Genomic DNA, 24511 nt, shown 5'->3' with positions numbered 1-24511 from the left:
TCGTCTCAAATCTGTGATGAACTTAGCTACGTGTCCCTACCCCGTCATCAACGCCGTCACACTCGCCACGGTCCAAATGTGCTCTTTTGAACTGATTTCAACACCGTCAATTGATGCATATCACATTTTTACCATTAATCCATTAGTTGTCTGCAACTTTTCACTTTTTTCCACAGTTTATCTATTACTTTGAGTCAGATATCAAACGTTTATCTGCGTATTTCAACTTCTGCAGCCTAATATTGACATTTTCTCACTACTTTTAGTTAAAAGTCCCATATTGCTGTGTATTTTTTATTATAAATCAGGTCTGTTTTCGGTTTAAGAGTTAGATTCTTAACATAAATTCATTAATTAACTGTAGTTGTCTGCAACTTTTCACTTTTTTTTCACAGTTTATCTATTTGAGTCAGATATGAAACGTTTATCTACGTATTTCAACTGCTGCAGCCTAATATTGACATTTTCCCACTACTTTAAGTTGCAGGTCCCACATTACTGTGTATTTTTTATTATAAATCAGGTCTAGTTTCGATTCTTAACGTAAATTAATCTCAGAGAGATCACAGGACAAATATCATATCAGATTCAGTTCAGTTGTAAGTAAGTAAATAAGTAAGTAAAGTTTATTTATATAGCACTTTTCACAGAATAAGTCCAGTCCAGTCAGCTGAAATTGCAGGGAACTCATCCTAACAGAACATGAAGTGAGTAAAAGAACAGAAAACAATATGTGATGTGTTTGCGAGCTGCCTCGCGTGACTTGCTCGCAGTGACAGCACCGTGTTTCGGAGCTGCTAATATTTTCCCAAATCGGAGATATTCCTGATGTCTTGTTGCGGAGACATCCTGAAGCGATTGCTGAGGAATTTCTGCGGTCCTGCTCATAAATCAGACTTCAGCTGTGAGGAGAAAATCCTGCCGGCCTGGCCTGCACTCTGACATGCTGTACGCTAACGCTAACGGTAACGGCTGCAGACAAACTGCTGTGGAAACACATGTTCTTTAACTTCCACCTCAGACATGTTTTGGTTTGAGGTGTCTCGTCGTTGCACTACAGTAACTGGAAATCACATGTTGTGTTTGTGCAGCAAAAAAAAAAATCTTTTCATAACTGATTACATGTGAAATCTTTGGTTTTGTGAGTGGTTCCTCTCAGCAGAGATGCACAGCTATGATATATGACTCATGAAGAGTTTGAGTCTGAATATCTGGGGTTGAAAACCACAAGACGTGTGGTGTTCCAGGAGCATTTTGTCTTGTTGTCACCTCGAAACTCACTCAGCTCCACGCTCAGATTTGATGAGATCGCGATCATTTCTATGAGGAAATCGAGTTATTGCAACATTGAAGAATAGAAAACATAAAGAGGACGAGAAATAGTTGAAGAATAGATGCACACAAGTCCTCATGAGAGAAAACTTTACCATCCAGATTGATTGGGATGTTGTGGTTTCAGGAGCAGACATGAATTATCTTGATGTCTCACCTGGGTTATGAGGAGTTCAAAAGCCCCGAGGGGGTAAAAAAAAAAAAGCTACAGAGGAATAAGTATAATAACCCTTTACTGATGTGACGGCATGGAAAAAGGAAGGAGTCCCAGATAAGTGGATGTGGGCGCCGGTCCAGCGGCGGCGTTGCCCACAGGTCTCGGCTGCAGGGCGACACCAGAAGAGCCGCAGTGGAAGTTTACAAGCTGCTGAGCCTGAATGGCGGTTTCTGCTGACACACGGTGCAACGTGAGCTTCATTAGTGCCGAGGCGATAATTGCCCGGGTTTGTTTGAAAAGCGTGTCGCACATTAAGGTCCCTATGGTTTTTTTTTCTTCTTTTTTTTGGGATGATTCATGCTCCTTCTTCTTCAACCTTTGTGAGCCTTGACCTCTGGAAACAGAAGACGAAGGAGTCATGTGAGGACTCTGTGTCCTAACCGCTGCTGGTTCACAAGACTTGACAGATACGTGCATCCATTCCTCTTTCTGTAATTACACCTCCATCTTGAAAACAAATATCAGATGCACATAATCTCGTCTTGCATTTCATCCAGCTGCTGTCTTTATAAGTAACATAAATCTGCGCAAATCGAATTAGATGATGACTGAATGTTACCTTCTATTTACATAAATCAAATTAGCCCGCAATAGTTTCTCTGAAACTTTTTCCACATTTATCCCTCAGCCCTCAAACGTTGCAGTTTGAGTTTTCTCCTCCTCGCCATCTGCACATTCCCACTAAATATTGTGGATCTACTGTATCTACTGGTTCTTTTCCTCTTTTACAGTTCATCTTCTATAATCGTCCTGCAGCTATCGGCACTTACAGCCCCAGTGTGTAACTTATTTGGCTTTTTTTTTTTAGCAAAAATCAAATATTGCTTTCATAAATACGTATTTCACTGAAGTCGAATCACACCCGCATACAAATGAAAGCTTTCTAGTACCTTAGAATGAGTTGTTACAAGTCGTTACAAATACATAAGTGGGCGACGCACCGAACCGAGGTGGCCATGTTGCATCGCCATTTTTTACGTTCAGTGGCAGCGTGACCGTAGGTAACCACGGAAACTCAGCGGAGCTGTGGGCTCGGCCTGTTAAAACTGTCACCACTGTGTAGTGTGAGGAAGGACGGAGGCACTGGTGTTGCATTCAGGTGCAGTCAGGCAGACGGCCATCGGCAAACCAACCGGATGTCATTCTACTCCACGAGAGAAAGACGGTAAAACAATACCACATCACCATGACAACATATTGTCACGCCTGTATTGTTTTGTAGACGCTTGTTTATCCTGTTACATGCAGCGTCTGTTGTCTGTCTGACATCTGCCCAATTTCACGTGAATGCAACATCAAGAATACGTTCAGATATGCAACCACACCGCTTAGATGCCCCATCTAGTAGCAATTCCTACATACTATACCTTTAAAGAAAGTATGGATGTGTGTCGTTCACTCACCTTTTCCTACTCTGGTTAAAATGTGTTTTAGACTGAGGCCTAATAGCGGTATAACAATAAGCTTTGGGCAGTGAAACATGCAGCTCGGGGGGTTTGTGTGTGATTCAGGGACACAGAAGCTTTTGGGTCAGTGCATGGAGACACTCAGTTCTGTCTGCTGACCCTGCTGTGCCCTACTGTAGCCGGCCTCGCTGTCCAAAACAATCCCTCTGTTTCTCTGATCCAAACACACACACATACACACACACACTTGCCGCTCGCTGCCTCCGATTTTTGCCGCCATGGGAAGCAGAGTGTGATTTAAGGGGACGAGGAGATTTAACCACATGATGATGAGATCACCAGCAGGCCGAAACACACACACACATGCACACGATGCACACACTAACAATTGTTGTGCCACACACACACACTTGCACACAGGCTGACCCACCTATTGACACACAGAACCGCAAACATACGAAACGTCTTTGTTTTTCTGTACTTAGATTTTTGTCAACACCTCATTTGACCAATGTCATCCCTTACCCCAAACCTTAGCCCCAGACCTCGCTGTTGCGTAACTGACCTCGCCTCAGTTTTCACATACGTTATGTGAAGAAACGTAGTAAGATGATGACAGGCTGCAGAAATCCTTTTTCGTTTTATTTCTTGTAAAACCAGCCAAGCTTCTTCAGGACATTGCTGCTGTAAACATTATTATACTCAGTGATGATTATAATAATATACCGATTCTGTTTTGACCACAGCTTGTTTCCTCTGTTGATTTTTTAATGGAAATTTAAAGTATCTACAGGCCCCAATGTGATAAATAACCTTTTAAAGGATCCTTCAGTGAGGCTCATGGGATTTCTTGGTTTCCCTCATCAAATACACAATCCAATAACTCCAAAACGCTCTGGTGGACAAGTTGTGACCTGCACATTCACCACGCTATGAGATAATAACAGAACGTTACCAGACAGAGTTGTTTTAGAGGTAAATGCAGAGACTGCTTGCTGAAAAACTGCCCCCAACGGGAACGTGCATCAGTGGTTTTGCATGAATTTACCTCTAAAACAACTCTGTCTGGTAACGTTCTGTTATTATCTCATAGCGTGGTGAATGTGCAGGTCACAACTTGTCCACCAGAGCGTTTTGGAGTTGTTGGATTGTGTATTCGATGAGTTTGATGAGGGAAACCAAGAAATCCCATTAGCCTCCGCAGCGTAGCTCTGAGCAGCTTGTGGCTCTGCTCCGCCGTTCTAGAAATAACTTGCACCGACAATTAAAGGTAACAATCCTACTGCTAAAACTATAGGGATTATGGCAATGGGCCTCAGCTGCAGAAAACAATAGACAAGTAACGTTTTCACAGAGTAGAAACTGGTGTTCAAGCCTAAAACCGGTGGAATTCAACTTTTTACCCCCCCCCTCCCCTAAATTAAAGGTTCATCTTTAATTTTCCTTGCACCACACACCTCCAGCCTGGCGCTAATCTTTGCCGCCGAGCAGCGCAGTCAATATATTTCCTCGAGATGGAACCACCACAGTTGGCTGCTTTGCATGATCGCGGAGAGAGAAAAATAGTCGTCCTATTTAGAGCGACAGCCTGTTTGGAGAGGGCAGACAAGTCAGTGTTTGTTTACACTCTGAAAATCTCTTCAGTTGGTTGGGAATTACAACATAACACACGTGTACACACACACACACACACACACTCGTATACTGTAGCATCACGCTAACACCAGATGCCATGCAGGAAGTTGAGTGGCGACTGAGTGGCATCCACAGCAAAGCCTCGCCATGCGTGACTCTCCCTTGACTTTGCCTGTTTTAGCAAGCTTGCGTGATCCCACCATCGTTCCCCCATCAAGCCCTCTGCCTTATATCCTTCACACACCCACACATACATGTACACACACACACACACACACATACACATCGCCTGCTGGGGTACACGTCCTCCCTCCCTGTGCCAAATGAAGTGATCGGAGCAAACACTGTTAGTATAAACAGGCCTGGATTAGAGCGATGCGATGACATGCAATGGGCACAGATGGGAGAATGTGAAGTGGACAGTCACGATATAAATCTGACAAAGGATACGTCGCCTCGCTGATCCTCACCTGTCGCCCGCCGATTGATCGTCCAGAGCTTCTCGGATCAAAAAAAAACAAAAACTATCAATATTCTTGCTATCAGTGGTACATATCCAGAGGATTTGTGCTTTACTTGAGTATTAGATTTCTTTGGCACTTATTACTCTTACTTGAATACATTTCCAAGACAAATATTTTTACTTTTACTCAAGTTAATTTCTAGGAAGGCTGAAAAGTACTCGTTACTTTCAGGTCTGCTCTTTTTTTTTCTTTTTCTTTTTTCTAAAATACTATTGAACACAAGCTGTGTTTGTCAAAGAAGGAAACCCTAACCCCTAAAAGCAGCAGCACATCAGTGCAGCTGGTTTCAAAGAGTTCATTCTCAGAAACAAGAGTTAAAAGGTCCTTAAATTCATTTAGAAAAAAATATAGTAATTCATTGATGTGAAAAATAAGAAATTTACTCTTACTCTCACTTTTACTTAAAGTAAATTTAAAAGCATGTAGTTTTGGATACTCTTTTGGATACTTTTTTTACTCTTACTCGAGTAACATGTCAACTGAGCTACTTTCACTTGTAACGGAGTAAATTTTGACTCATGCCAAGGCCGGTGAGATGTTCCTACAGTTTTTTCCCGCCACCCTGCAGGCCTGATTCCCGCCCCCCACAACGCGGCGGCGGGGCGGTTGAGGTGTTAGGAGAGAGATAATCAGATTACTGTTGAGTTGGCGTGTCGCTTAATGAATCGGCTCCGTCAGAGGCCAAATCGTTGTGTGTGATATTGTCGGTGAGAGACGACGACGACAACGGTGGCGATGATGACGATGACGATGACTCCCCTGGTGTTAAAGTGAAGCTGACAGGTGATGCTAAGTGAAGTCAAATGATGCTGAAGAGACGGTGATGGTGTCTCTCGATATAATGACTCAGTCTCATGTTCACAATGGAAAATGTTTTTTGTTTTTGGCTTTTCATTGAAGCCATAAAGAGAAGGAAGGATTGATGCAGCTCAGTTTACTACTGAAAGACAGGGTGACCAAACCCGGAAACCACTTTTTACGTTCTGTCTGGGGTTTATGAATTCGTGAATATGTCCGGTTTTCCTAATTTTCCCAGGACCGTTAAGCCTGTATTTACTGTAATTTGATGGTACTTTGCACAATTTACTACGGTATTTAGTTGTGTTGTTGTTGTATGAGCAAACTTCAGGGCAGCATCATTACAAACTGATGAAGTGTAGCCGCCGATCATGTACAACGAAGTCTGCGTTTTCTACCATTATTTAATTCCAGAGGGCTTATTTTATTTTATTTTTCTACCATTACAGTAATAAACCCTGGGAATTATAGAGAGATATGTTGTTGTATAGCTGAATTTTCTATCCAGATAGATAGATAGATAGATAGATAGATAGATAGATAGATAGATAGATAGATAGATAGATAGATAGATAGATAGATAGATAGATAGATAGATAGATAGATAGATAGATAGATAGATAGATAGATCAAAATATGCATGGATGCTTTTATTCTGAAGGGGCTGCAGGAAATGAATGACAGAAACGGCTGCAGAGATCCTATTGTTTGGCTATTGCTATGGATTACCTGCTTCACAGATTGTTCCAGGACACACACACATGCACACATACACACACAAGCAAAATGATACATAACACCCCCGATAGTGTCGGCCTGACTGACAAGTTAATGGCTTTCATGGATAAAGCATGAGCAGCATCGTGGCTATCACTTGATCCCCCTCAACCCTGGACACATTAACCTCCTCACACTCATTTAATTACACCTTGCTGAGGCTTTCTGTGCCTGTGTGCACCTACTGTATATATATGTGTGTGTGTGTTTGTCTTTGCAAACAGTTTACACATGCAGTTTGTCGTGTATTATCACTACAGTAAAGTATTATAAAAGTACGTCTGTTGCTTATTTGTTTAACCCGGTACCACTTAACTCATTAGTATGAAGTGAGTCACTGTGTGTGCTGTCTCATTAAAATTATGCTCTCTTCAGTAAAATAAAAGTTCAGCAAATCAACACAACTTGTTGAAGCTGTAAAGGTCCCACCGCTGCCCTCCTCCCAACATCTTAGTGGTTAGCATTTGTTTAGCATCGCGTGCTACAGCAGCATTAGTGTAGTCCCTCCCATATGGATTCAGCCTGAGGGACCATCTGCCCATTATTATTTGCCTCAATGGGCCGAAACGGCACCATAATCTTTTTAACAGATTACCTTCTTGTTATGTAGAAGCAAAGAAAAGAAAAAAACACGGGATCACTGATGAAATCAACTTTTCAAGAAGAGAAAAAAGGTGTGGCTGTTTTCCAGAGAGCCCGTTGAATTGTTTACAGTGACCATGAAACGAGCCCCTGAGTGGCCCGCCGAGGCTCGGCCTGGATGTGAGACGGATAATCTGAGGCTTGTTGTTGTGTGTTGTGTGTTTCCCTCCTCTCTCGCCCTGTTATTTTGAATAATGTGAGTGACACCAGTTGGCACGCAACGCAGCAAAACCAGCATTTTGCCAGACTGGAGTGAGTAAAAGGTCCTGCAGCCTGTAGCCTCCTCTCTCCTCTCTGTCTTCCCCTCATCCCCCCCTCCTCCTCTCTCCTCTCAGGCAGGAATGCAGCAGGACTAAAATACAGGGGGAGAAAACTAATCATTATTCCCTGAGTTGTTTGACTTGTCTCAAGTATTTCCTTTTTCAGTATGAATAAGCAAAGGGAGCCCAATTAGCTGCAGCTTCTTATGATGAAAAACTTGTCGTGGCAGCACAACAAGTTGTTATAATAATTCAACTTTTAAAGAACAAAAAAAAAAGTTCATTAAACTTTTGTGTTTGTCATTTATAAAGCGTGAGAGGTTGTAATTTCAGATTCATGTCTAATTGAACTTGAAGTCGGTGTGATTGCCTTTGCAGCAACTTGCAAAAATGTGCACGTAAAAAAAAAACTTCCCATCTGACTTTGAGCTTTTTGAATCTCGGGTCTAGCTCGTGAAAACAGAGATTGTGTGAGTACAGAAATAGAAAGCTTGCGCTTTATTGTGGCCAGGTGGGGTTCCTGAATGCAACTTTTATTAACCACCGGCTCCCTGAGAGAGCAACAAGCCACAGCCATCCTCATCAAAACAGGAATTCAAGGAAAAGTTATTTATAGAGTTACCGTGCAAACACATGCAGGAGCTTATATTTCTTTACTGTAAAGCAGCGGAGCTCAGACGCCAGTAATAAACACATGCAAAAAAGAAATTGCAACCACCCCTAGTCTACTCTGCATGCATGCAACAACTTTATATCTTATCTTTTTTTTTTTTTGCGTGTGTGTGTGTGTGTTTGTAGAAAACTCACAGTGGTCCACAGGGAGGGGGGTGATGTTATGTCAGTATTTAAAAGGAGTCTATCAGAGGAAGTTTGAGATAAACATACAGTAGAAGAACACAGCGTCTAACAATGGACTCTCGCTCTGTGTGTGTGTGTGTACATGCGTGTTGTCGTCTCGCCTCCAGGCAGGGTTATTGCTGAGATATATGTGACTCACCAGGGAGTTTGTATCCTGAGTTCACCCCCTCTGAGCCGACCGAGGGGCCAAGGTCGACGCTGCTGCGCCGGCGGAAACTACACAGCGTCTTGTTGTCTTTCAATTAAAAAAAAATACAACTGTTGCATTCATTTGGGTACAGTCAAATAAAACTGCTTTCCTGCGTAACTGGCCCATCTCACGCAACACATGATGAGTGTGTGTGTGTGTTTGTGGAAGTGTAGAGCACAGCACATTCTCCTTGGGCCTCCATCCATTTGCATTCTGTTAGTTTTTCTAATTGTCTGTATAAATATTGCACCACGTCGGCCTTATGTTGTGGTTAATTTTCCCAAGGCTTGACGAGGCCAAATTTAGGAGTGTTTAGACAGCTCTTTAGCTCACTCTGCGTGCGTTTATGTGTGTGTGTGTGTATATATATGTGTGTGTGTGTTGCTGTTTCAATGGGTTCATCAGAAAAAGCAATTTTCCCAGAAGACAAACATCATGCTCACATAAAACATGTGCTGCACAATCAGTCACGTCTCGCTATTTATAGAAACAATTAGTTCACTTTCATATCGAGCGAGCCTTGCATGTGGCACCAGCTTCTTTTTTTTTCTTTTTTTTTTATCTTTTATGATGCACCGTGTCGTGGAGCCACATACAGTAGCAGCAGTAAACACGCGGCTGCAGAGAGAGCGAGAGAGAAACAGAGAGAGAGAGAGAGAAGTTGCCGTACGAGTGTGTTTTGCCCAGGGGCTCGTTGTGTGGAGACGTATTACTCCTGTACAACATGGTGACTGCTGCGTCTCGCTTGCCAACCAAAACAGAGAAGTGGAAACAATCGAGTTTACATTCCGACCTCCATTCTGTGTGATCCCATTTGCTTTGTCATAATATCACTTCCCCTTCACTCCCTGGTATCGAGGGTGCTGCTGCAGCTCCACGTGCACCAAACAAAAAAAAAAGAAATCACTCACTGGCATTATAATCTGCTCTGAAAGAGGAATATATTTGTGAGAGAAAAAGGGAAAAAAGTACTTTTTATAGATGTTGTTTTGTTGACCGACAAAGAGAATGGCTCCTAAATCCTCCCCGATCCTCTCAACTGTAATCTTATATTTCGCAGTAGAAACAAAACATTCTCATCCAAAACAATATCAGGAAAGATTAATATAGCTCTAGCAATCCAACATTAACATTAACATTTGCGATCAAGAAGAAAAGGATGGGAGATTGAATCAGTGTGGTTTTTAATGCTTGTATCTGGACCAGAGTTAAACAAGTAGGAATAAAAACTCCTGCTCCTGTTTGTCCTCAAGAAAAACCCCAAAAAACCAAGTGTTCTCTTTGCCACATTTCAAAAAACAACTAAGTAAGTTGAAATAGTAAAGACTTGGATTTGGACCGGGGCGAGATCCGGACATTTTTGATCTGTGGCATAATGAAGTATTAGCTTCCATTACAGTGCAGGCTTAACCTTTTTTGCGGAGCACCATTGAGCACTTGCCAGCAGTCATCAATATTTAACAGCTGTTGCTATTATGAAATTCTTTATGGGCTAATGTGGCTCGCCGGCTTGCACGCAAGGCCTTGGCCGTCCGCCAGCAGCCTGTCAGGAGGAAGGGGGGGAGGATTGACAGACGGCTCGCTCGCGTGACAACCAGCCCTTGATCAGCCAGCTTCTCTCTCTCTCTCTTTCTCTCTTTCTCTCTCTCTCTCTCTGTGTGTGTGTGTGTTGGTGTTGCTCTCTCCGCTGTGGATTTCCTGTGCCTGCAGAGAGAGAGAGAGAGAGAGAGAAGAAGAAGAAGAGCACTGAGGGAAGGGGGTGGGAATAGGCAAAGGAGGTGGCTGTAAGCCAACCCAACCTCAACACACACATATGCACACACACACACAGTTTTCTCTACTCACGCAAGCCTTGTGAGAGGGGAGGGAGGGAGGAGGAGAGAGCTGACTGCTGAGCTGAGCTGAGCTGAGCTGAGCTGCACGGCGCTCGCATGTTCAGGTCTGCAGCTTCTTCTTTACAAGACAGAAACACAACGCAGCGTCCGGCTGCCAAGAGATGGCACCCACCACCATGCTGCTGAAACCAGAGACTCAGAGCCTGAACGCAGAGAGAGACAACACAGATGTGAGACGTTTAAAAAAACAGACAGAAAAATAATTGAATTTCTTCTGTGTGTCACTGCGTTTAAATGACACTTAACCAAAACCTTCAAATCAAATAAAAAATGACTCCTAAGGCGGGAAAACTACTCCTACTATTAAGTTTTATTGAACTCTTTAGGTTTGTCTTTTAATGTGCAAATGGCATATCACTGTCGTAGTTGGTGGAGCTCAACATTTTTTTATTTAGAATCAGAAATATATTGAGGTAGAGACCTCATTTACAGATATAGTCGAGCAAAGAGACACATAAACCACCACACCATAGACACCAGGAAACTCAAATTACATATATGAGTAAGAGAGAAGTAAGAACAGTAAAAGATCAACTACTAACATATTGATTGATAACCAATATGTTGGTGGAGCTCAACATATTTTATATTCAGTAACCTTTATTTAGAGTCAGAGATATATTGAGGTAGAGACCTCATTTACAAATATAGCCGAGCAAAGAGACGCATAAAATACAAGATAGACGCCAGGAAACTCATATGAGTAAGAGAGAAGTAAGAATAGTAAAAGATCAAATTCGTAAACTACTAACATATTGATTGATAACCAATATGTTAGTGGACTTTCAACATTTTTTACATTCAATAACCTTTATTTAGAGTTGGAGATATACTGAGGTAGAGACCTCATTTATAAATATACTGTAGCCGAGCAAAGAGACACATAAAATACATCATAGACAACAGGAAACTCAAATAACATATTAATAGATGAGACGAGTTATATATAAAGTGAGAAGTAAAAGATCAAATTTGTAAACTACTCCCATAGTAACAGTTGGAGAAATGAGGGATTTAAATTGCCCTAATGATAAAAATGAGGAAATCTTCAGGTGATTCCAAGTAGCATATACTGTTGTGTTTAATTTACCGCATGTTTTGTAGATTAAATCAATAAAATCTGCAGTTTTCTGACCTCAATTGACTATTTCCGCTACAAATTCCTCATCCAAGCTTTTAAAGATGGCGGCTCTGGCTCTGACCACCTGTTCCTGTTCCTGCGCCTCGCTCGCCTCGCCCCGTGCGGTTTGCGTGTTATCGCCGGGCCGCTGGGACTCAGGTTAAAACTGTATCACGGCAGCTACGGTGTTGTGTCTCTGAGCAGCCATGTATGAACACTTTACCTGCTCCCTCGCGGGCTGCACGGATGGCAGCATGAGCTAAAGAGCCGAGCCGACCTGAGGTATTACAGTACTCTGTGTCCGTATCTGTACCTGCCATTCATGCACATGCTCCCGTCTTGTAGTGGCGCTTTATTACTGTAAAAGTCATGCAATGTTTCCTGCAGGAGGAGCACTCTCTCTTCAACATAATGTCATGCCATCTACTGAGTCTAATAGCTCTAATGTACAGGGAGTCGCTGCGTTCAAATATTCATCTCTGCATTTTGTGAGACACTTCTTTTGTCTTTTATGATCCCATGAATAAAGACATGTCAGTGACACGATGATGGGCCCTCAGAGATACCTACTCCTCCTCCTTTATGCCACGCTCTCTCTTCTTGCTGTGGTTAAATCTTTCTTTTCTGTTTTCTCTTCATTTTTTGCTCTTTCTGGTATTTCGGTTATCGATAGTGTGGGAGGAAGTGGCTTCGACAGAGAGGTGTTGAAAGCAGACAAACACACCCTGCTGCAGACTGTGCTGCGCTGCATCCACATCCACATCCACATAACTGTACCGTATACCCACCTCACCCCCTAGAGGCTGCAGGGATAAATACCTGAGAGATAGATAACGTCTTCATCCTGTGGTTATAGAACAAGGACACATTCACCTGCAAGATTTTACTGTATTCCTCCATCTTCATCTTCTCATCCTCTTCAGTCACTCATCATTAACTCCCGAGACTTCAAATTGAGGCTGAAGCTCAATATTTGCTGGGTGGTCTCTTTAATATTTTGTGTCTTTAGTGAAAGTGGAAAGACAGAATCTGGCCGGCGAACAGGAGCCAGACACTTTCGGCCTCACCCTTTGGCAGCAGCACATCCACATCCCTCTACTTTACTTTACTTTTTTTTTTTTCTACCTAACACCCTGTCCTCACACAGAGCCCATAAACGCCTTCACCATTACCTCTCTCTGTTTTCCTTTAGAGGGGAGAAAATAGAGGCAAAGAAAAGCAAACCCAGAGACACGAGCGGCGTCGAATAAAGCCCGCATTGTTGGCAGAGGAAGTGCCAGTGCCGATAATTAATCATCCCATATATTTGTCTTTCCTGACGCCGCATCCTCTCCAAAAGCTGCCGTAAGAGAGAAAACAAAAACACATGAGGCGTTGAAAGAGGAAAATAAAGAAGCTCATTAGATTCATTTCCCTCCTGCAATGGTTTCCACTGGTTCGGATGATAGTGCGGTGATTGAGGAGAATGATTTTGGTGTGTGTGTGTGTGTGTGTGTATAGGCTAATATACTGTACGTGCGGCTGACGAGCTCTAAATGTGTGTGTTTTTGTTTGTGTGCGAGTGTGTTTGCACCCAGAGGAGGTGATGACAAAATATTTAAGCATTATTACCGACATTTATGAGTTTACGAAGTCGCCTGTCGGTGCTTTCATCGGCCTCAGACACCGGGATTTTATTACTTCAGCCTGTATTTCCACATATAGCGTGAATAAACCTGCTGTTGCTGTTACATAGAAGGGGGATAAATGATTAAACGTGAAAAAAATTAATCCTGACAAAATGTATGCCGAAAAAAAAAGAAAAAAAAAAGAGGAGGCGCATTAGCTTTGCGTGCTGCAGAGTGGATTTAAGAGTAGGGGAAACTCCTCCGGCGTCACGAAATCGGTTGTCGATCGCCTGCGACGCCGAGTTGAACAAAGAAAGAAGATGAGGAGGAGGAGGAGGAGGAGGAGGGTGGAGGAAGGGTGGATGAGTGGTTGGGGGGGGTTAAAGGACAGAAGATGGTGTAGAAGGTTAAGTTAAGGGGGGGAGTAATGGATGCAGTAATGGGGTTACTCTGTGGGGGTGGGGTCCGAATACGTGAAAAAATAAGATTCATACATACATAGATAGATAGTTTTTTCATAATGAGGCGATGGTGTGTGAGTGTGTGTGTGTGTCTGTGTCTGTGTGTGTATGTGTGTGTGTGTGTTGCGTGACTAATCTGTGCCTGCTACAATGAGTGACGGAGCGAAGGGGCTGATCTCTTGGAGTGAGCCACATGCCCCCTGACAGCACACCCATAAGAGAAACACGCAAACATGCCTGCAACACGCAACGCAACACGTCACCAGTGCACATGTGACAGTTCTGCACGCCACAGTCGTATAGGCTAATTGCATTGTATACACACACACAGACACACACAGGCATAGTAGTGAGTACTAGGCCTTACTATAAGAGCGTAGTAGTGTAGTGTAGGGATGGCGAGCGGCCGGCGTTGAGTTTATTATAGGAAATAGGAATGTATTTATTTAAAACAGGGACAATGCATAGACATAATTTGCTAATTTCCATCTGTAGTAAGAGACAGACAGATAACAATATTAAGATCGTTGATATAAAAATGATATGATCTGGTGTAATAATTTTTTTTTTTTAAATAGACAAAATGAACTGTAGCAAAAGCAGGGAACAAGAAGAGCAGGTGGTTCAGAGGAGCAGGTGTTTGATGACTGAGAGCGAAAACAAAGATTAGAAATCCCGTTTGACATAATTTCTTTTTCATAGACGCTACACTTTGAGATCTACGGGTGAAATTATCTTCTCTGCCCCCTCCTCCTCCTCCTCCTCCTCCTCTTCATAAAGGTCAGAGGTCAGGCTCCGCTAAGAGAGCAGCAGCAGCAGCAGCAGCAACGGAAAACTGTCTCTGTTTTCACTTCTGCAGGGATGAAGCTGGAGTTTAGTGAATGAACAACATTGTTGTTTGTTATTTTTCTCCCCATATTGTAGCTTTTAGTTGTGTTATTTCCGTCTCATCTCCACAGACCCTGAACTGTGCGTTCGTCTGTCTCCCCCTCCCTCCTCTGCTGCTCCCTTTTTCTCTGAGCAGAGGGAGATAAAACTGTGATTGTGATTGTGAAAAACTGGGGTGAATAAAGTTCATAATAATCTTCTCTTCAGTTCTAAGACAAAAAATAAAACTTTAAATGCTTTTTAACGATTTTCCGTTTCGCTTTTATGACTTCAATATGATGATTTATTTATTAATTTAAATACAAATCATCAGTCGCAAAGTCAAAAGTCAAAAACTTTATTTGCCATTTGTGCATGCACACATAGGAAACACAAGGAAAAAACACTTTAAAAAGGCTCGAACCTGAGATTAAGAAGAAGGACAGGGACATAAAATTCTCTAAAAGGACCAGGGGCCGTATTCACAAAGCCTTTTATCTTACCGCTAGGAGTGCTCCTAACTCGCACTAAAAGTTTTTACGTAGGAGTTTTTTCTTAAAAGCTATTCACAAAGCCGCTGAGACCTACTCTTACTAAGGATAAATCACTAAGAGCAAACTAAGAGCCACGCCCCTGGTGACGCCCCGTTGCTATGGATTACGTCAATTCTCGTGCACGAATTCGAGGCGCTCAACACGGTGATTGGTTGTTGAGTGCCGGCGGCGCCCCCCCTCCCCTCCCTCCTCCTTCTCCTCCTCCTCCTCGCCGCCGGCCGCTCCGCTCCACTTTTTTTTTTTTTTTTTGCCGTCAGGTCCGACGGGGCTTTTTAGACTGCTTCGAGTCCAAACCACTCTCTCTGCTGCCGAGTTGGGCTCTGAACTTTCTGTCTTTCTCTCTGCCATCTGCATCTTTCTGCTACAGTTTTTGTCGCGTCTCACTTTCTGCAGTGTGACGCTGTGCAAATGCAATGAGGGTCAGTGCGCCCACTCGCAAAGCAACCGCTGGTTTTTTTTCTTCCCACATTTTAATATTAATTTTCACATTCGTTGACAGCCCTATATGGTGATCATAATAATGATGAGAAAAGAAAATGTATTACCCACATTTGTGGCCTATAGCAGGATTTGAACCCGCACTGACAATAAGTTTAGTTTACTGGGGGAGCTGCCTTATCACGTGAGCTATTACTACTAACTGATGTGTGTGTCTAGCGCACCCAGCAACTTTTTAAAATTATTTTTGGCTCACATCAGCATGACTGCATCGCAGCAGTCGCAGTTACCTCGGTCCGACCGTTGTGACGCCTATATTGGACAGTTTGTCACCGTCACTACTCCCGTTTTATAGCGAAAATGTTGTAGATGACCCAAAAAAAAAAAAAAAAAACACCGACAAAAAGGCACTTTGGGCATCAAAGGGCAAAGGGACAGGTGCTCCAGCACCCCCCCTCTGCAGCAATTCGCAGTCCTCCATACATTTGCCTGGCTGCAGCCATTTGCGATTCTCTGTGAATAGGTCTTACTGAGTTAGGAGTCCTCACGAGGACTTTTAAGCTCTCCCAGACTTAGGAGCTACTTTTAGGCATAAAATACTTTGTGAATTACTCTTATTTTAAAAAACTAGGAGTCCTAAATTTAAGACTGACACGCCCACTTTTTTTAGGAGTTGCTCCTAAATTCGGCCCTTAGGAGCTACTTTTAACCTTAAGATTCTTTGTGAATACGGCCCCAGATATCTATCTATATCTGTATCAATAAAAGTGTAGAAATAAAAATAGATGTAAAAAGTGCAAAGTGCTACTGAGGTTTAATAATAAACAGTTGTTTTTGTTGCTGTATGCAGCACATGAACATCCTCACCCAGACATCCCAGAAGCACCAGGTGCCGTCCAACGCCGCCCGTGTGTGTGCGTGTGGCGGTACAGTATCGTGTGAGAGCGAGCGATCCTGTAAAGTCATGAAATCCTCCACTGTTTGGTCTCGTTCGACAGCTCCACCACACACACTAATACCTGGCATTAAGTGCTGCGCAAAAAAAAGAAAAATGAGAGAGAGACTGATACTGTGAAGGTGCCGGCCACATGTCTGAGCTCACACAAGCTGTGGAAGAACTGGCGAACACACAGAAACACACAATCATTGTTGTTGTGAGTTTGACCCACGTGTGTGTCCTTGAGTTTTCATTCCAGACTAAAGTTTATGAAGGGTTATGACTCTGTACATCATTAACCTCGCTGGTTTCTATTAGTTTTGGTCTGATATGATATTAATGAGTCCCTCTGGTGCTCGTCCATTTACACCTTTTTTTTGTGTGTTTTGTGTGTTTTTCTTTGCAGTAAACCCAGATAAAACCTCCAGGAAGCACATCATCGGCACCGCATCCTCTAACCCTGAACCCAGGAAAGAGAGTCTTCCACTGGGCACCGCGGTCCAAGAAAGCGGCCTCCTGCTGGAGGTAAGAAAACACACGGCTGGTATATATATATATATATATACAGTAGTACTGTGCAAAAGTTTTAGACCGGCGTGAAAAAATGGTGTTAAGTCGTCAGAGTGCTTATCCATCATGCAATACCATCAATTTATTCACAACAACAACCCCAAACATTCAGCCCTGAGCTCAACATCATCCAGTCTGTCTGCGATTACATGCAGAGACAGAAGGATCTGAGCAGCTCCACGATATTTGGAAAAAACCACCGGCCCAGGTCCTTCAAAAACTGTGTGCAGGTCGTACCTACCCAGAAGAATTGATGCTGTTTCGAAGACAAAGGGTCGTCACACCAAATATTGATTTGATTTAGGATTCTTGTCTCTTTGTTCACTGCATTTTGTTACATTAATTGATGAAAAACAAATTAACACTTCCATCTTTGAAAGCATTCGGCTTTTTTTTGCACACCTGCCTAAAACCTTTGTACTGTACCGTATATGTGTGCGTGTATGTGTGTATGTGTGTGTCATGTTGACCTCAATAAGATGCTAATGTCCTCGAGGTGTTTGAATAATATCAGTTTTTTGCCGTACGTGCCACCGTCAGTGAAACGATGAAGCGTCCGCTACAGTAGCACGCCATCGAGGAGACCATCTGCGTCTGAGTGAGTGAGTGAGTGCAAATTGGGGAAAAAGGAGGGAGGGAGGAGGAGAGGGGGAGAGAGGGAGTTTTTGTGTGTGTGTGTGTGTTTGTGTGTGTGCCCTTCGCCCTTTGCCCCGACCCCCTTTGCGGAGCTGTGGTGTTGCGTGACATACGGGTGAGACGGGAGTGTCAGAGCTGATGAAGGAGGTGGGGATTCACACACGCTGACTCCATGTGTGTGTGTGTGTGTGTGTGTGCATCTCTGTCTGAATGGATGTGGTCGTGTGTGAAAGTGAACAGAAGAGAGTGAGAAGGACACACCAAGCCTGTCAACAGCAATCAGCGCAGATATGAGCTCTGTGTTTTCGTCGTGTGACCTCTGACCTTTAATCAGACGCCACATAATTAATTATAACTGAGAATATTTCACTTAATTGTGAAGATTTAAGTGTTTTTTCATTTTATTTTGACATGATATCATAACACGACGACTTCCTGCTGTACTTGGCTGCAACTAGTGACAAGAAATTTAAAGGGATAGTTCAACATTTTGGCAAATTGGCCCATTGCCATTATCCCTATAGTCATAGCAGTAGGTTCGTTACCTTTAATTGCTGGTGCAAGCTATTTTTAGAACGGCGGAGCAGAGCCACGAGCTGCTCAGAGCTACGCTACGGAGGCTCATGGGATTTCTTGGTTTCCCTCATCAAACTCATCAAATACACAATCCAACAACTCCAAAACGCTCTGGTGGACAAGTTGTGACCTGCACATTCACCACGCTATGAGATAATAACACAATGTTACCAAACAGAGTTGTTTTAGAGGGAAATACAGAGACTGCTTGCTGAAAAACTGTCCCCGATGGGCACATGCATCAGCGGTTTTGCATGAATTTACCTCTAAAACGACTATGTCTGGTAACGTTCTGTTATTATCTCATAGCGTGGTGAATGTGCAGGTCACAACTTGTCCACCAGAGCGTTTTGGAGTTGTTGGATTGTGTATTTGATGAGTTTGATGAGGGAAACCAAGGAATCCCATGAGCCTCCGTAGCGTAGCTCTGAGCAGCTCACGGCTCTGCTCCGCCGTTCTAAAAATAGCTTGCACTGACAATTAAAGGTAACGAACCTACAGTACTGCTAAAACTATAGGGATTATGGCAATGGGCCAATTTGCCAAAATGTTGAACTATCCCTTTAAACACATTTTTATATATATATATATATATATAAAGCTTTTAAAGTTGCAGTGTGTGATTAGATTCGTGCTCAGGCGTCAGACAGGTCGTCATAATCAAACACACACACAGCAGCAGCAGCAGCTCGCTACGCTGGACATCGCTGGAGCATCAGATCATTACTGCACACTCAATATCATCATCGCTTTCTGTCAAACAACAAATGATGACACTGATCTCTGGGCCAGCAACTGTGAACACACACACACACACACACACACAGACAGAGAGAGAAGAGGGCAGGGCAGCGCTGACCTACTGATGCTTCTCTTAACGCGTCAGGTTTGTCTCAACGGGAAACAAAGGGCTAGATTGACCGTAGTGATGCGCCGCCTCCCGTTGCGTGACTCAACCTGAGCCAGGGCCTCATCGCAAACTGTGCATTAGTTGTTATGGTGATGGGATCCCCGAGAGACTGTGTAAGTGTGTATGTGTGTGTGTGTGTCTGGTGACATTGCATGTCTTTGTATGTGTGAGTTACGGTATCTGCACTGAGGTAGACTGCTGTGTGTGTTAATGTACGAGAAAAGGTTGACATACAATCCAATATACAAATCCATTGGGTCATTATTGTATGTATTGTGTAATATATAATTTATATAACATGTACTATTATTGAGGTAAATACTAATGTCAAATTTAATATTATAAAAACCTGAGTAAAATAGATGTATCTATCATTTATCACAATAGTTTTCTTTCTATTGGCTGAAATGGTGGAAAAGAAACCTTAAGATAAATAAATGAAACAAGTATAAATGCCATAATCCCACATCGTCCTCGTTGTGTATTTGAGGTTTCTCACTTGTCCTTTTTTTTAGCGGCTTACCAGCACCAGACTGGGGAATTCAGGGCTCGACAGTGCGACAGTTTTGCTCGCATTTGCGAGTTGATAATAGCCCGTGCGAATAAAAAATTGCATTCAGTCGCATCAGTGCGACTCAGACAGAAACTGCATGCACCGCTTTGCATGCTGTTTAACGTGAGCAGTATCCCCCCGCCCCGCCCCCCCTGCCTGTTTGGTGATTTTGGCCGCCGCATTGATTAAAGCTTGTGTACATCGGGGCCGTTCAGATGTAACGTCTTTTCCGCACATTACTTTCAAGGTAGACGCGCGTCATGCACGCCAAGGCGACACCGTAGCAGCGCACATTCGGTGCGAAGCGCTTTTTTTCCGTGCACGTTCGACCTGCTTCTCCCTCTGGTACACGGTCTCGGGCTGTGTCTCTCCTACTGTTTCACACGGAGCTCTGCCCCAGGTGAAGGAAGCCCTTAGGTGGTACGTGGCCTCCGAGGCTACCGCGGAGCTATCAAAAAAAAAAAACGCTTGTCGCGGTGAGAACAGCTGACATGTGGTCACAGTCTCACAGTGCAACATTCATATAAACTTCAACCTCAAAGCTCCCTGTCTGACCTGTCCCTGAACATCACACAGGGGCAACATGGAGCTGCTTGTGTGACAGGTTGTTGAGGAAAAATGTTTGGTGTTTTTACTGTTCTCAAATGTAAAAATGGGTCATGTTGGACCCTCAGCATTATTTAAGGCTTAAACAGCCTGCTACAACATTTTTCATTGTGCTCCTAAAAAATCTTAGTGTAGAGCCCTGTATGTAATGTTCAGCTTTTTATACTGAGGGAAATATAGGTTCACTGCTCATCAATACCCCCACCCCTGGGCCACATGCACACACATACAGCGTAAAACTAAAAACTAATATTGGTTGTAATAAATATTCTATTTTCTCACACATATTTGCATTGTTTGTCTTTCCTGATTTTTGTTAAGGCAAAGAGCCAGTTAAAACATTAAAAATTAGTCTACAGGGTTAGGATTATAGGCTAAATCTACTTTATTTGTTTGAAAATGATATTTTCACCAAAACTACAAAATTTTTATTGTGCTACTAAAAAATGTTGTGTGCTACTAAATTTTTCAGCATGGTAGCACAGTGCTACTTGGAAAAAAGCTTAGCGTCAAGCCCTGGAATTAGCAGAACCGACCGTTCATCTCATGTTCCCACTTCCCAATAATCATTTACATTTCCTTTTTGCCAACTGGTCTGGTTTGAATTTGCACAACATTTGGATGGAGACTAAAGCCACCACTGTTGTTCTTGTTGTTACTATTTACCATCCCAGTTATGTAGCCTACTACGTGTTAACATCACGAGGGCTGACGGCCGGCGGGAATCTCATTAACTTTGTATTTGTTGGACAAGTTGAAGCGAAGTTGATCAGCCGGCCGCAAATATCACATCAATCCACGTTTTTTTTTTTTTTTTTTTTAAGTTTAATCAAATTCATTCGGATTCATGATTCATGAAAAGAAACTTATTTCTGTACCGCACATGTGATGTGACGCTCGCTTTAATTATACTGGAATTTAACAAAACGTCGCTCACACTGTGTCAGACTCCCATGTTAGCTCGGTTGCGTGTTGTGATGTGATGTGGTGTGGGTGTGTTCCTGGTGGGCGAAGGTCTCCGTGTTTGTCAAGACCTCATAATCGCCGCTTTCATCTCCCTCTGACAGTCAGACAGCAGGAAAACCAAAGAAACCTTGTCGAAACAATGAGACAAGGCTGCTGCTGCCCCACCACCATCACTCCTCCTCCTCCTCCTCCTCTTCCTCCTCCTCCACTGTGCTGCTTCCAGACTCACTGAACATATATTTTATTTTTGGGCTCTGCATGCAAAGCGCCTCCTAAGATTTGTAAGTCAAAGCTTTTAGTCTCCCCGGGGTGCTGTAGTTGCAGATATGCGGTGGAGCGGGCCAGCAGCAGGTGCCTGTTTCCATTACCTAAAGGCTTCAGTATGTGAGGAACTGAGAGGGAAATGTGAATGGAGAAAACACAGAAAAACAGCATGCGGCCGCACCGTGCAGCCAGTATCAGTTTGTTCTTTCTGTCTTTTTGCTCCTTTAATCTTTCCCTGCTCCAGAAGAAAAAGGGCCGATCCGATGTTATGTGCTCGCTTGTTTTTATAATGAAAATAGAATTAGGATTATTAAAGCTGACTAGCCTTTTTCTTTCCAGCTCTGTATCTGTGAAATAAATTGTAAACGCTCTGCCCCTGCTCCAATATAAATGATGGGTGTTCCCGTAATGGTTTTGGACCTGATAATATACGTTCTGTATCCATCTGTAATGTATTTGCTGTTCCATTTTGGAAAGTGAGTCAACCTACAAAATATAAAGTGTTTGCCTGCTCTAGTCTTTTTTCAGGTCACAAGTCCGAAGCCTGTTTGTTCCAGGAGAATAAAAATGTCAAAGTCATTTAAAAAGAAAATGTGTTGCAGAGTTTTACCGTGGCCTTTCAGTGACTTGGAAGAGGAATGGAGAAAGGTGAACTGGCTAAATAAACCGAGATGATCCCATCATGTAAATTCTGGCCTTTTTACGGCCTTGTAGGACCTCATAAAGGCAAACACCACCGCATTCCTGTATGTTCAGGACATTTTTACGTCCATTGTTTGGAAACAAGTCCCAGATCGCCGACTTCGTTCAGGCCCCTCGAAAATTCCCATGTTATGCGAACACATGCTCCGTGGGTGGACTGTAAAACTTCTCAGTACAGTACATATGGAAATTAATGAATCAGATAAATTTTAATTAGACAAGCAATGTGACAGCGTTGGGCAGCGTTACACAGCAAAAGCTACGCTGCGTTAAAAAAAAAAAAAACACAAAAAAAAATACCGTATCCCACTGGAGACGAATAAGTTTTGATTAGTTAAGATCCCAGATAATGAAATTTTTTGGCCTGGAAACTTTTACCTTTGAAATGTTGCATTTGGACAAAATACACTGTTTTCTTAAGACATGATGTTTCCAGATGTTTCTGACCAATGAAATTAAATATATCAGAAATTATACAAAGCTGCATTGAAGAAAAGAAAAGAAAAGGAGGGGCGGAATGGAGGGAGTGGAGGGTTTTGGTTTGCGCGGTGAGTTCAGAGTTGGAGTTAAACTCAGAAAAGTGAGTTGTTTTTTTTGCGAGGCAGATAAGTTAGTTGTGGCATCATGAAGACTGTGTGTGTGTGTGTGTGTGTGTGTGTTGGTGTTGGTGTGTCTGACCCTCACCCTCCCCCTGGACGTCACGACCATGTGCCAGTTAAACTTGTCAAACAACATCTGCTTCCACACCAGCGAGAACCTAAGTAAGCGTCTCATCTCTCTCTGCCTGAGCCCCCCTCCACCGCCGCCGCCGCACCCATCGTGCTCTCATGTGTTTCCCTGGTATCATCATAGTCCAGATGTTTGCAGAGATAGACAGAGTACTCGACCCCAGTACTTAGTGAGTAAGAGTACAAATACTACTGGTCAAAACTTACTCTGTTACAAGTAAAAGTAGCTCAGTCGACATGTTACTCGAGTAAGAGTAAAAAAAGTACATGCTTTTAAATTTACTTTAAGTAAGAGTAAGAGTAAATTTCTTATTTTCACATCAATGAACTACTATATTTTTTTCTAAATGAATTTAAGGACCTTTTAACTCTTGTTTCTGAGAATTAACTCTTTGAAACCACCTGTCCCGTCCTGGGTGAGGGATCCCTCTTCTGTTGCTCACCCTGAGGTTTCTCCAATTTTTCCCTGTTAAAAGGGTTTTCTATGGAGTTTTTCCTCAGTGGATGTGAGGGTCTAAGGGCAGAGGATGTTGTTGCGATGCCATGTAAAGCCCTTTAAGACAAATTGTTTGTAAAAACGGGCTATCCAAATAAAATTGCCTTGCCTTACCTTACCTGCACTGATGTGCTGCTTTTAGGGGTTAGGGTTTCCTTCTTTGACAAACAGCTTGTGTCCAATAGGATTTTAGAAAAAAAAAAAAAGAGCAGACCTGAAAGTAACGAGTACTTTTCAGCCTTCCTAGAAATTAAAGCAGAAGTAAGCGATCCAGTCGTTTTGGCTAACTTCCTGTCAGCCGATGGAGTTAGCAGTCCCCGCCCTCGTCCCTACGTCACCACATTCACGCGCATCCCTTGGCTCTACACACAGAGAGGACTGCCCCTTTATGCCGTTCTCTCTCCTCATTGGATAAAGGTTGTAGGATACAAGGAAATAAAATAAAAGTTTTCTCCTTGGCTTACAGCAGAGCAGAGTGACTGACAGACCCGTGTTTCGGACCAAACACTCTATATAAGTGATTTCTGTCGGAAGATATAACTATTTAAGACTTATATTAACACAAATATTCCGCTTACTTCTGCTTTAAGTAAAAGTAAAAGTAAGAGTAAATTTCTTATTTTTCACATCAATGAATTACTATAATTTTTTTCTAAATGAATTTAAGGACCTTTTAACTCTTGTTTCTGAGAATTAACTCTTTGAAAGCAGCTGCACTGATGTGCTGCTTTTAGGGGTTAGGGTTTCCTTCTCTGACAAACACAGCTTGTGTCCAATAGGATTTTAGAAAGAAAAAAAACAGAGCAGACCTGAAAGTAACGAGTACTTTTCAGCCTTCCTAGAAATTAAAGCAGAAGTAAGCGGAATATTTGTGTTAATATAAGTCTTAAATAGTTATATCTTCCGACAGCAATCACTTACATAGAGTGTTTGGTCTGAAACACGGGTCTGTCAGTCACTCTGCTCTGCTGTAAGCCGAGGAGAAA

At 42.8% G+C, this 24511-nt stretch overlaps 1 protein-coding gene across 1 annotated transcript in view; it reads left to right on the top strand.

Moving 5' to 3' along the window:
- ahrra (aryl-hydrocarbon receptor repressor a) overlaps nt 1-24511 on the top strand; it is a 75930-nt gene that overhangs the window by 35473 nt on the left and 15946 nt on the right. Inside the window, exon 4 of the mRNA XM_085763455.1 lies at nt 16925-17043. Within this exon, the coding sequence (XP_085619581.1) occupies nt 16925-17043 (119 nt within the window). The remainder of the gene's footprint in view (nt 1-16924; nt 17044-24511) is intronic.

This window comes from Trachurus japonicus, chromosome 20 (genome assembly GCF_045865225.1).
Source record: "Trachurus japonicus isolate A0001 chromosome 20, Traja_1.0".
NCBI lineage: Eukaryota > Metazoa > Chordata > Actinopteri > Carangiformes > Carangidae > Trachurus > Trachurus japonicus.
The sequence above is the reverse complement of the archived record's forward strand: the minus strand, read 5'-3'. Positions and strand labels throughout refer to the sequence as shown.